At 36.8% G+C, this 12,272-nt stretch overlaps 2 protein-coding genes across 2 annotated transcripts in view; both read left to right on the forward strand.

Moving 5' to 3' along the window:
* LOC106070347 (guanine nucleotide-binding protein G(i) subunit alpha) overlaps positions 1-4,830 on the forward strand; it is a 39,726-nt gene extending 34,896 nt beyond the window's left edge. Inside the window, exon 10 of the mRNA XM_056025751.1 lies at positions 75-4,830. The gene's annotated coding sequence lies outside the window, so the exon portion shown is untranslated. The remainder of the gene's footprint in view (positions 1-74) is intronic.
* A 5,925-nt stretch (positions 4,831-10,755) lies between these two features.
* Positions 10,756-11,838, forward strand: LOC129925970 (bombesin receptor subtype-3-like). Its single transcript, XM_056027577.1, has one exon. The coding sequence runs from the start codon at positions 10,756-10,758 to the stop codon at positions 11,836-11,838; it is 1,083 nt and encodes a 360-aa protein (XP_055883552.1).
* The last annotated feature ends 434 nt before the right edge of the window (positions 11,839-12,272 follow it).

The raw sequence follows: 12,272 nt of genomic DNA on the forward strand, positions 1-12,272 counted from the left end.
AACTAGATGCTGGCATCATTTTAAGGTTTTTGAAACATCTTTTTTTTTTCTTTTTCATTTCATTGTTGATTTAGATGAGATCCAAGGACAAGAAGAGAGAAATCCAGACCAAGAAAACTGAGATTTGTGTTACCATACTGCATCTCTCTCTCTCAATACATGCAAAGTAAGGAGTTGGCAACACAAAGACAGCACCCCAGTTTGAACAGTGGAACACAACCAAGTCATTTTGTTTTTACATTTTCCTTTATTCTAACTCATTGGTTTATTTCCATTGGATGACATGGGATTGGTAGTCCTCAAGACATTAATTGCCCTTTAAATTAAAACAGAAAAATATCATGATTTTAATTTCAAGAAATGTTTTGAAAGCTTTAGCTAGTGAATTTTGATGCTGATGTAAAATAAGGACGATCTTTTTGTTTTAGACAAAAGTGATAATAGCCCCTGCTAATTAGCTTCATAGTTTTACATACTGCTAGCCAAATCAGCTTTAGGTGGAACATCAGCATACTGTCATCTTCAGAGTGACTTCATCTAAATTCTTGAAAATAGTTCATTGCGTCTGGCTTGGTTTAAAAACAAATGTTTCTAAGAATAGCTACTCTTTATTGTCAACTCTAGAGACTTGATGTATTCCACTCCCCAGAGTTCTGCTTTGTCCATGTCTTTTTTTTTTCCATCCTGTCCCTCTCCTTGGAAATGAAATGTTTCTTGTGTCACCGCCCCCCTCCCCTCCTTTTTGAAATATCTTCTGTCTTATTTGGCTTTGTTCATTTGATCAAATTGAGGTTGGAGCCCTGGAAAAGGAAGACTGGAGATTATTTTATTTTAAGACAATGGATTTCATGTTGTGATAATTGATTCTTTTAATAAGGGAAAGATAAGATGTAAGGCTTTTATTGATCACAGGTAGATGGCATTATTAAAACTACAAATCAGCATGTCTCTCTTACCATCTGTGCTTCTTTGTTTCCAGTGTATGTTGTCATTAGTGCTCTTTGAAAAACAAAAGTTAATATCATCACAGAAATGAACTGGCAGATTGTAAAGTAGAAAAACCATTTGGCTGCAAAGATAGAGACTAAGCAGTGCAGGAGAATTTGTTCATAGTTTCAAAATTCCTGTTCAGTTTTTGGTGGTGAAACTGGGTGAATGTGGCTTTGAATGTTATTTTGTTTGGCTGGTGTCTTCTCATATCATTTCAAAATGTTTTATTTCTATGGGCACAGTTGATCTAGACACACTTATGTCAAGGGAGCAAATCAAGGAAGTGAAAGGGACACAACTTTAAATTATCTGCATGTTTGCTTTCTTTTATTTTTGCAATTTTGTTGGTTTTTATTTGCCCTCTTCTTTTGTTTTATTGACTTCTCTGCTTTAAAACCAATGGTATTAAGGACAGTCTTCATAATACAGTTCTCCTACATGGTAAGGAAGACCGTTGCATATACTGTATATAGGTCGTGTACATTAGTGGTGGGAATGAATGGATTGTTGAACAGATGTTATTTATATTCAGTGTTCCATGGACATGTTGTCTTGTCTTTGAGTGACCTCTCTGTAATCATCTAGAGAATGATATGGTTGTCCTCCTACCATCAACAATGAGCTGTCCTCATGATCAGTTGTTATATATATATATATTTACACAATCTTTCTTGCCAATGTATGATGAATTCAGAGGTCAGGCTGATGGATGTATGTTTGTTTCTCTACTTCCCCTTTCAAGTGAAGACATTGAAGTCACTCAAACAGTTTTGTAGTAACTTCTTCTAGCTAGATACTCTCTTAGTCCACTAGTTGACTATCATGTGAAAGTTAAATATAAACTTGGTCTTGACTAGACTTTGACAAGACAAACATTGACAGATGACTGGATATTGATGTTGCTTGACTTGACTAATTTTAAACTTTTGGACTGATTTATATTTACAAGATTTCATTGGATCATTTCTTCATTCAAAAAGCTTGTTGACTGGAAGTACATAGTGTTAGGTTTTGTGTTGCTTTGTTGTCTGACTTGACATCTAATTTCTTGACTTGTTTAGATACCATGGAGAGACATTCACATCATTTCATTGGATCATTTCTTCATTTAAACAAAACTTATACAGACTGTAATGATTTCATCAATAATTGTTAGGTGTCAGCCAGCCTTTTGTTTCACATTATCATTAGGATTGTTATTACAGCCTTAAGCCCGATGTTTGGCGACCTGCCCAATGAGATGCTTGTTTTTTTGTTTGACCCCCGCGGCTGTGGTCTGGCTTCCTTTTAGTTCATCAGATCTGAACTCATTACATCAATATACATTGGGATCTGCATCTACTATTTTTTTAATTTTTATTTTGTTTCTTTGAAAATATTGTGCTATTTTTTTATAAGCTTGCTGAGGATACACTGGGTAAACATGACAGCATTAATTTCAAAATTAATTTTTTGTTAATTAAAATATATACAATTGAAATAAACAATTAGGAATATATTAGCTGTTGACTAAGTTTATAATTTACGAGTTTTATTTGCTCATAAATTTGTTTTTTTTTTGTTTTTTTTTAATTTTCATTTGTTCTCCTATTAGTTGGAATGTAAATTTTGTTGCTAGATTTTTTTCAAAGTTTTATCATTCTCTCATTTTTATACAATTTTATTATATACATTTTATATTGCTGAAAACTAAAGGTTAAATGCATTTTTGACTGTTATAAACTAATACATTGCATACAGTCCCTTATAATGCTTGCTCTACAAAATATGAACTCATTCAAGAGCCATTCCAGCATATTTTTATACTTCCTATTTAATACTAAAATCAAATGTGTCAACTTTTTTTTTTGTACATTATAAAGGGGTAGTTGGCATTCAGTGTTTGGCAGTTGGCAGACATTTAAGCAGTGCTTTTTTTTGTGACACTTTCTCAATGTGGGGAAAAAATTATGACTTTTCTTGTAATTTAACGTTTATTATTAATTTATCAGTAGTTAAAAGTTAAGCAATCCATCACTGAGTATCGGCACCTATTTTTTTGTATTTACAAAAAAAAAGCACTGTATTTATGTAACATGTTAGCTACAGTTGTAACTTAAGTCAAGTGCATTGCTCAGTCTTAAGATGTTTTAAAATGTAATTGTAGTTCTTCAGTTTATTTTCTTTTTTCTTTCCATTTCTGTGTTCTATTAAACAATAACCATACAGCAGATTATATAGCAGGTGCATAGGACTTTGTATAGTAGCTATTGAAATCATTTATTGTAGTCACACTTGCATCTAGACTCCTCCAAAGTCTGGCAAGGATATGTAGAGCTGTTGAACCGTAGCCAATAGCGCTGACCTAAACAAAACAAACAACAATGTTGGTTGAACTTGCTCTCAGTCATCTCCTAGTCTACTCATGGCTGGGGGAAGGAGCTGTGGTGTCACTAGTAAAGTCATCATCACCATTTCCTATTTCCTACAAAAACAACAACACACAGATTTAATGGTCAAAAAATTGATTAAACATGTGCAAAAGAAAAAAAAATTCACACCATTAGTTTGCTGGTTTGAGAGAAAACTTGTTGGTGCTTTTTTGTTTATATAGTTAAAGGTTTGAACCTAAACTTTCTATGATAAATTGTAGTCATTGCTTAGTGTTATATTGCTTGATGCTGGTAAATACCTCACTACAAAAACATTTCAGTTTGTATGACAACAGTGAAACAGTTTAGTGTCACTTGCCCACATCTCTCTTGGAAGTCTTGTTCATGTGACTCTTTGATAGTCCAACACATTCAGTGCTCACGTTTTTAAAGTACAGCAAACTTTTGGTCATTTAGCTTTTTGTTCATTTGCCCCCCTCCAATCCTGGAACAGACTATTTAGAGTCCATCGTATTTCTCTTATGTATAAATGAATCTGGCTTAGTTCTTGTGTGAGGGATAAGTTCTGTCTAGTCACAACTCACTCATTTCCTTATCTATGTACATAGGCATACTGGTCTGTATCTATAAATAAATGTCAGCTGACCCAACTTGTCACAGGGTTATGTTTCTTGTACTTCATCATTGTACCTTTTTGTTTTGTGGTGGCCAGATTTTTGCATTATAGAAGTCCTATCAAATTATTGAGTAGAACTTGACAAAATTGTTCTTTCAAATCCCAGTGCTAAAAGTAGGACAGAATAACTCTTTAAAGTAAAGAAAAAAAAATTCCTTTAAGGCTTAGACCAAGAAGTCTGTGGGATATTTATTTGAAATTGTACACATACGAATATCTACATTCATAGATGGACCCAAATGTTTAACTTGCGTTTTCTTTCAGTAAGTTTCCACTAACTTCACTTATACTTTTAGCACTTCCCATAGTTCAGCAGTTTGTATTAAATACTGGCTCCTAGTTAATATATGTACATCTTCTACAGTCTAGAAATGTCAAAGTACTCTTGTTCTGTGGTCATAATACATTTGGTCATTTATCTATTCACATTATTATTGCATCTAGGGAATTGACAAAAAAAAATTCCATTCTCTATATTTGTGTGTTTGTTCATTTGTGTGTATGTGTATGTTGTATCAATTCTGTTTTTGTTTTATATTTAGATCAAGATTTGCTTCTGTTAATGTAGTATCATGGTGGCCGTAGTGTGATAACTTCCTCCTCCTCCTCCCCACAGATGTCTGCTTCTACTAGCCTCTGTCCATTTCATCAGCCTATCACTCATCTCTTTGGATGTGTACTCTATGGCAGGCCTTCCTACTTCTTCATTGGCAAAAGCAAATTGTAAAAGTTATTTTGAAACAAAACAAATTTGTATTGACCAGAATTGTGTCATTAAATAGAGAAAAGCAATTTGTGTTTTGTTGTTTCTATCACAGTGTGAGTTTGGAGCTTGTGGGAAGTGAATCATGGCATTGGAACTTGACACAAGCTATACATGAATATTGACACTACCATTCGTTTAGTGACACACTTGTAAGTCTTGAATACTTGTTATGAGGAATTTCTTTTTGGTTTAATAATACTGTTACGAATCTCACTATACAGGCTCTCTGCAAACTGCACCATACACCACCAACTTAAGGAACTTGAAAACTCAGGGCTCCAGAGTAACGTAACACTTTAATAGTTGAGTAAATAACAGCCAATACTGTACAATTGGCTACACGTAACACAGAACTGTACAAATATCTCTCCGATAACACCGTACCGCCGTATCAACTCTTGCACTGGCCTCTCCGTCTCGTTCCGGGCTTGCACTGGGTTCAACAGTTCAGAACTGACTTCACACACTAGACTCGTTGTGTCGGACTCGATCACAGACCAAGATCAAGACGCCGTTCGTCTCAACTGTACTTGATAGTACTCCGTACAGAACCACACCGCTGAACTGTGCTGTAGTCAACCGTGTTCTGAACTCTGGTCGTGAACCTCCTTTCTGAACCGTCTTGACTGCGACAACTCCGCTCTTATATAGGGTCCCTACTGGCCTTCTCGAACCGGACAGAACGCCGCTCAGCGTTTCTAGGTGGTCAGATGACTACAACTCTCGTGACGCTCCTGAGCTCTGTTCACGACGGCGATCCTTCCCGAACAGCCCTGTTGATACTCGACTCGGCTGACCGTCGTAGCTCGTCACGGTTGACCGCTCGTCTAGCGCTGGCCTGGGGCGATTTGCGTCGGCTGACTACACATACACCACTACCCCCCATCTGTGCCACCACAATACATTAAAGAAACTTTATAAAGGAAAACCTAATTTAAAGAAACTAAGGCAGAAAGAGTTAAAATTAAACATCCAATCCAATAAGTAAGCAGACAGCTGCAGAGTGAATACATAATCAATAAAATATCTAAGGATAACCATTAGAATGTATGGTCATACATTAAATCTAAGAAAATGGAAACAACAGGAGAAGAACCATTGAAAGAGAAGATAACAATAAAATTAAAGCTAACATTCTAAATAAATATTCTCGGGCCCTGGAGACAAGACATTACCTAATTCGAACATAGGAGATAAAGATGAATAGAAAGGGAATCCAATAACTATTAGCGCTAGCACCAGTGTTCAAAATACTTGTCCAGGCATCTCTTTACCAGGACAGAGTACTAAGGGACTGGAAAGAGGCTAACGTCACACAACTAATAGGACTAATTGATGATTTTTTAAAAGGTTTTGATTTTAGATAATAATGAGCAAATAGATGCTATTCTATTAGATTTTTCTAAGGCTTTTGACAAAGTTCACCACTATAATTTTGGCTAATTACACCAATGTGTACAATATATTTTAATAGGGATAGAACAATCTGTAATAATAAATGGCTCTAAATCAACACCAATAATAGTAAACTCAGGTGTACCTCTAGGAACAGTCTTTCTAATTTACATAAATGATTTACCAATTTGCATTACTTCAGGAACAAAAGTCGATTGCTTAATATAAAGAACTACAAAAACAACACCAGACAGAAATTTTACAAAGAGAATTAGATGAATTACAGAAATGGGAATCAAATTGTGGCATGTCTTTCCTGTCAGAAAAATGTCGGTTATTAAAAGTAACAAAAAAAGCTAAAACAAATTAATACCACGTATCTTATTCATGGTAAACCAGTTACATAGACTAAACATTCAAAATACCGGTACCTAGGTGTTATAATAAATGAGAAACTATCATGGAATCCCCATACTGGTGAAATTAAAAAATCAAACAAACTATTTTGCCATTTTGGGCTTTATTAGAAGAAATGTCTACAAATCAAATAAGAACAAAAACAAATGTTATTTGACCTTGGTTAGAGTGACATGAAATCGAAGCCGATACGTAAAACTTGGCGTCACACTGTCATGGAGGACCTTAGTGGACATGAGGTGGGAAGAGGCTTCAGACTTTGCCAGCGACAGATCTTTGTAGAGACAGCTTGCCGCCCAATCCGCCGAACGGCGCGGGGGGACCTGAGTCTGAGTAAGTAAGGCCAATATGCATCCTCTGTTTGGGACCCATCAACGCAAAAAACATTAAGAAACTAGAACAGACACAAAATAGAGCAATGGCATTCATAACAAACGAATATTTACATTTGAGTAGAGTAACGCTTTTTGTAACATCTTTAAATTGAGACCCTTCATGGTAGAAGACTTAAGTAATGTAGCAATCATACATAAAACACTGAACCATAATCTTCAAATACAAAAACAAAAGTTTAATAAAATACTCAGAAAGACACAAAGATAAAGGCACATTACTCGTTCCAAATGTGCTATTAGAGCATGGAATGGGTTGCCTGAACCAGCCAGGAAAACCAGTGACTTGGCAGTGTTGTAGTTGTTAGTTACCAAGCATAAACAAAAAAATCTTTCTAAATTCATTCTTCGTCAAGACTGTAAATATAAAAGTTGTAGAATGTTATGGCAGTGAAGTAGATGAGATTTTACAAATATTACACTGCCCCAACCGCCCTCTAGCACTTCATTTCCTATTCTGCCTCGTCTTTTAGCCAGCTTTCTGCCGCAGGCTCTTGTGCAAATATTGCCTATTAGGCCTATACCAAAAGGCTGATATAAACTGTAAGATCGAACCACTATGTGTGTTTGGCCCAATTTCACATCGTAATCAGTTGAAGTGTTTTAACTTTCACTTGTACACTTATAGCTCTTCAGAGTGCTGTCCTCCACTACCAACAGTGGTTACAAAGGAGACAACTGGTTTGCAGTGTGACTGTATTGATTAAACTTGTTATCTTGAACGCCGATAATTTGTATTTACATTTGGAGAATCTAATCTGGAACAATGATCTTCTCTCTGAGATCATTGAACCACTCGGTTCTAAAGAGACAGATGCTACCGAGATATATTAAATTGAAAGTAGATTTGTATCTGTTGCTGAGATTTTTAACATTAAAAAATGGTGATACGATACATTAACAGAATTTTTACTTCAAGATTTGCACTTCGTATTAAATTAAGTCGCTTGCTATATGCATATCGTACTTTATCATCGAACTCTGGATGAAAGTCTTACACTAGCGAAATTCTTGTGTCTAAAGTAAGCCAACTCTTTCTGAATATTTCTATAATTGTTTCAGCGTTCGCTAATTGAATTTATTCCGATGTAGCTTTAGACTTTCGTTGACTGAAACTTATTAAAGTATTTTCTGTACCTATATTTAAATAGCTCTCATCATGGTTATAGCATGCTCGGGACGCTATGATCCAATCTCCTTTGTGGACCAGTTGGGTATCTGGGAGAAGGCCTTCCGTGCTGCGTTTAGGCGCTCAGTAAAAACAACTCTTGTCGAGTCGAGTGTCGAACCGAGACCAATCGTTATAGAAGGGCTTAACACTGACCTGCAACGTCGGACCCCCCCCCCTCCCCCCAAGCTACGCCCGTGAATGGCAATGTCTTTGATTCCTAACATTAAGTATGAGTGCAGTGTATCACTTCACTACGCAAACCCAATCCGCATATTTTTCAATATCTCATGCAGACGTCTCAACGTCTTCTGCGTTTGTCCTCCACAGGGGTTTTCCTCTGGGCCTCAAATGTGTGTCCCAAGGTTTTCCTCTGGGCCTCAAATGTGTGTCCCAAGGTTTTCCTCTGGGCCTCAAATGTGTGTCCCAAGGTTTTCCTCTGGGCCTCAAATGTGTGTCCCAAGGTTTTCCTCTGGGCCTCAAATGTGTGTCCCAAGGTTTTCCTATGGGCCTCAAATGTGTGTCCCAAGGTTTTCCTCTGGGCCTCAAATGTGTGTCCCAAGGTTTTCCTCTGGGCCTCAAATGTGTGTCCCAAGGTTTTCCTCTGGGCCTCAAATGTGTGTCCCAAGGCCTTCATTGAGAGCTCCCCTATTGCCTCTCTCAGAGGCCATCTGCTGCCAGCTATCTTCCTCTGTACCAGTGAGGGCAAAAACGGGTCTTGAGTTGATCTTTATAGCACTTACGGTTTGGGGGGGGGGGTCACCTCTGATACGCAGTCCTCCTTTTAAGTTCGCCCAAAAAGATTGCTTTTGGCATGCTGTCGTCTCCCATGTGGGATAAGTTTCAGACCCATCGCAGCTTTCGAATGGTAAAAGTAGTGCTTCCACACCAGCCTCCAGCAGAACAGGGTTATTTGTAAGGTAGTCCTGCCAGCGTTATTCCATTTTGGAGCGGAGGCACCTTTGATTGAAGTTTTCAAGGAGCCTTAGATGTCTTCTATAGAGCACCCAGGTTCCAGAACTATACAAACGTGTGGTGAAAATATGTTTGTGTGTGGGCGTGAGAGTGACAGAGAGAGAGAGACGGGCAAAGTGTGAAATCCACCATTCTATAGAATGCCTGGTATTTTCAGGTAAAGAAGAAATAAACTTTACTATTTTTTAACTTTGCTTAGGCCTTGCACAAAATGACTGGACCTAGATCTAGATCAGGCAATTTATACAAAGTCTTATCTAGAATGTTTTTTTTAATTGAAAAGAACAGAAAAGCAAAATGAAGAATAGGAATTAAGAATAAAAATATCTCTACACTAAGTCCAATTTTCATCGGTAACATATATACTGTAACTGTAGGCTAATTCCTTTCCTAGAACGAATTAGTTTTGACAAACCTTGGCTTTTAACTGCAGATTGATTTTTCTATCAGCGTTTTTTTTTCAAACGACATTTTCTCAAATTATCGTGTCAAATAATTGATTTTAGATAAAAAAAAAGACACATTTTATTTAAAGTTTAGATGTTGAATAGAGAGGCAAAAAAAAAAGGTGGGTTACCAGGCCAGTGATTCTGTAGTTGTAGATCTCGAGGGACAGCAACACATTGAAGTGGCTTGGAGGACACTATTGCGATTGACATAAAGTGTTATTTCGTTTTTCGTTTTTCAATTTTGTTCTTTGCAATTGTCCAAAGTATCACCAACTAATTTCATGGAGATGTCATTCAGTGTCCTCCTTTCTATCAACCGAGAAGCATCGAGCTTTTATCTACGAAAACATTTTGATAAAAACCTCGGAAGAGAATTGGTTCCTTCACGCCAGTGGTTAGAAAAAAGAATTGAATGTTTTAAAATGTTCAAAGATGTTTCATGCAATTTCTTAATGATGTCAGTGAAGACCCTTTTTATTCATTCATAAATTGTTCTAGTAACAGGGAGATGTAATTGAACAGATTTCTATGGATTCTTTTAGCAGGAAATATTATGCATTGCATTATGTCTTATCTTATGCAATACAGATATTACTTCAAAAAAGAAGATCATTGTATATAATTGTATATCATATATAAATTAGTGAAAAAAAATGGATTCCTATACAATGTGATTGAGAACAATTCCAGCTAAATGTCTCCAAACGGAATAGCTCTTCCAAACCTAAACGTATTCTCTCCCTTTGATCCGGTTTAATTGATGTGTATTTCTCGAGACTGTCTTGTATATCATCTTAATCTTTGATAATAGTTGAATAACTTTTGTAGTTCATTAATTGTACAACTTGTTGGACTACATAGCCCTGAGATTAAAAACATACAAACAAATATAGGGCCTACCTTATAAGTAAGGATAATCTAGACATCAGATATTATCATCTAGAATAATTCTAGACCTTCGAACATTAATTGGATACTAGAATAAAAAAAAATATTTATAAAGCTTTAAACTTTAAAAATCGTAGTTGACGATAAAAGTGAGTCTATATAAAAGCAAAACAAAGTAGCATCCTACTGCTTCAATATAGAACAAGTCTGAGAACTGATAGAGAAGATGTAGTAACAACAATGAAAGATTCTAGTAGTGAAAACAACATGGCGGTTGTTATAAACTTGACAATAGCAGACGACATTAACACGTCCATTCCTACGCCATCACCGTGGTTTGAAGGCTATAGCATAGTCTATTACATCTCAGTGGCTGTTCTGCTTCAACTGTCTGTTCTTATTAACTCATTAATTATCCTAGTCGTCTGCTGCACGCCAAGATTAAGGACGACACCAAACGTCTTCATCTCATCTTTAGCCGTCTGTGAACTTTTATTTGCTGTTTTCATTACTGCACGCTCAGTGATAGCGAGCAAAGGTTTACTAACCGGCAACTGGCCAGGATTTGGCCACATTATCGTACGTGTTATGATATTTATTTGGCTAGCTACATTGTGCAGCAACTACACAAACATTCTATTGATATCACTGGAGCGCTGGCTGTACATCACGCAGCCGTTTCTCCACGTGAAGATGAATCGGACGCTTCTAGTGGTGTCGAGTCTTATATTTGCCTGGGCCGTACCATTGGTAACCAACGTGGAACTCATCACAGAAGAAGACATTAACTATCAACTACAGCTGAGGTTGGCGCACCTCTTTCCCGCCTTTCACGCCGTCTGGAGCGGCGCTCTGTGTGCCATATACGTGCACATTTGCGTGATCACTCGGAGACAAATCAGGGTCATCTGCAAGCTGACCATTCCAGCAGAGCGCCCAGGGCGACGATCTCCGGGCGGAAGTGGCTTCAAGCACGTCAGGGCAAACTGGAAAACGTTCAAATTGCTGGTGGTGGTCTTTGGCACCTTCTTCGTGCTGAACACCCCGGGAATCCTGTTCAACATCTACCTTCATAGCAAGGGCTGCGAAAACTATTGGTCCGACGTACCTTGGTACATCAAGTTCCTGACAGTCATCCACAACTGTTCTAACTATTTTATCTACGTCCATCAAGACAGAACCTTCTACACAGTATGCTGTGGCCATTTCCGCAGAGTGAGAAGCCTTCTACCAAACTATCAGGTGGAGATGTCATCAGGGCTGAACAAAGGTCCCTCAATGTCCAGGATATCTCGTCCATCCAGTATACCATCAATGTCAGTAACAACAGAGAATAGAAACATTGTCTAGTCCTAAAGTTCATGAAAATATTTAGTGAAGATTTTTTAAAAAAAGTTTTTCACGTTGATTATAATAATAAATGAATATAAAATAGACCGTTGATTTGTTTCTCAATGATCCCTCTCGAAGAAAACGCTCTTCTCACAGAAGTATATCACATTATTTTAAAGTTTCATATGTTAGGACACAATCTTATTTTAGTGCAATAGAGAATGAAACGGGCTGTAGGAATAAGTCAGGAAAAAAATTACTCAGCAAAGTTTGTGGTTTATATTGTTTTGTTTATTTTTGTATTCAAAAAGAAACAATGTATTTTCATTGTACATATATAGGCATTGCTTGACCAAAAAAAAAAAAGACTTACACAGTATTATTATTTATTACTGATAAATGGTTGATCTTTACATGGAAGGCAATTTAGTTACTTGATCAACGAACCGATG

This window comes from Biomphalaria glabrata, chromosome 4 (genome assembly GCF_947242115.1).
Source record: "Biomphalaria glabrata chromosome 4, xgBioGlab47.1, whole genome shotgun sequence".
Classification (NCBI taxonomy): Eukaryota; Metazoa; Mollusca; class Gastropoda; family Planorbidae; genus Biomphalaria; species Biomphalaria glabrata.

What these genes read in the sequence shown, in the direction of transcription:
- LOC129925970 (XM_056027577.1), top strand. Translation starts at nt 10,756, where the DNA reads ATGGCGGTTGTTATAAACTTGACAATAGCAGACGACATTAACACGTCC.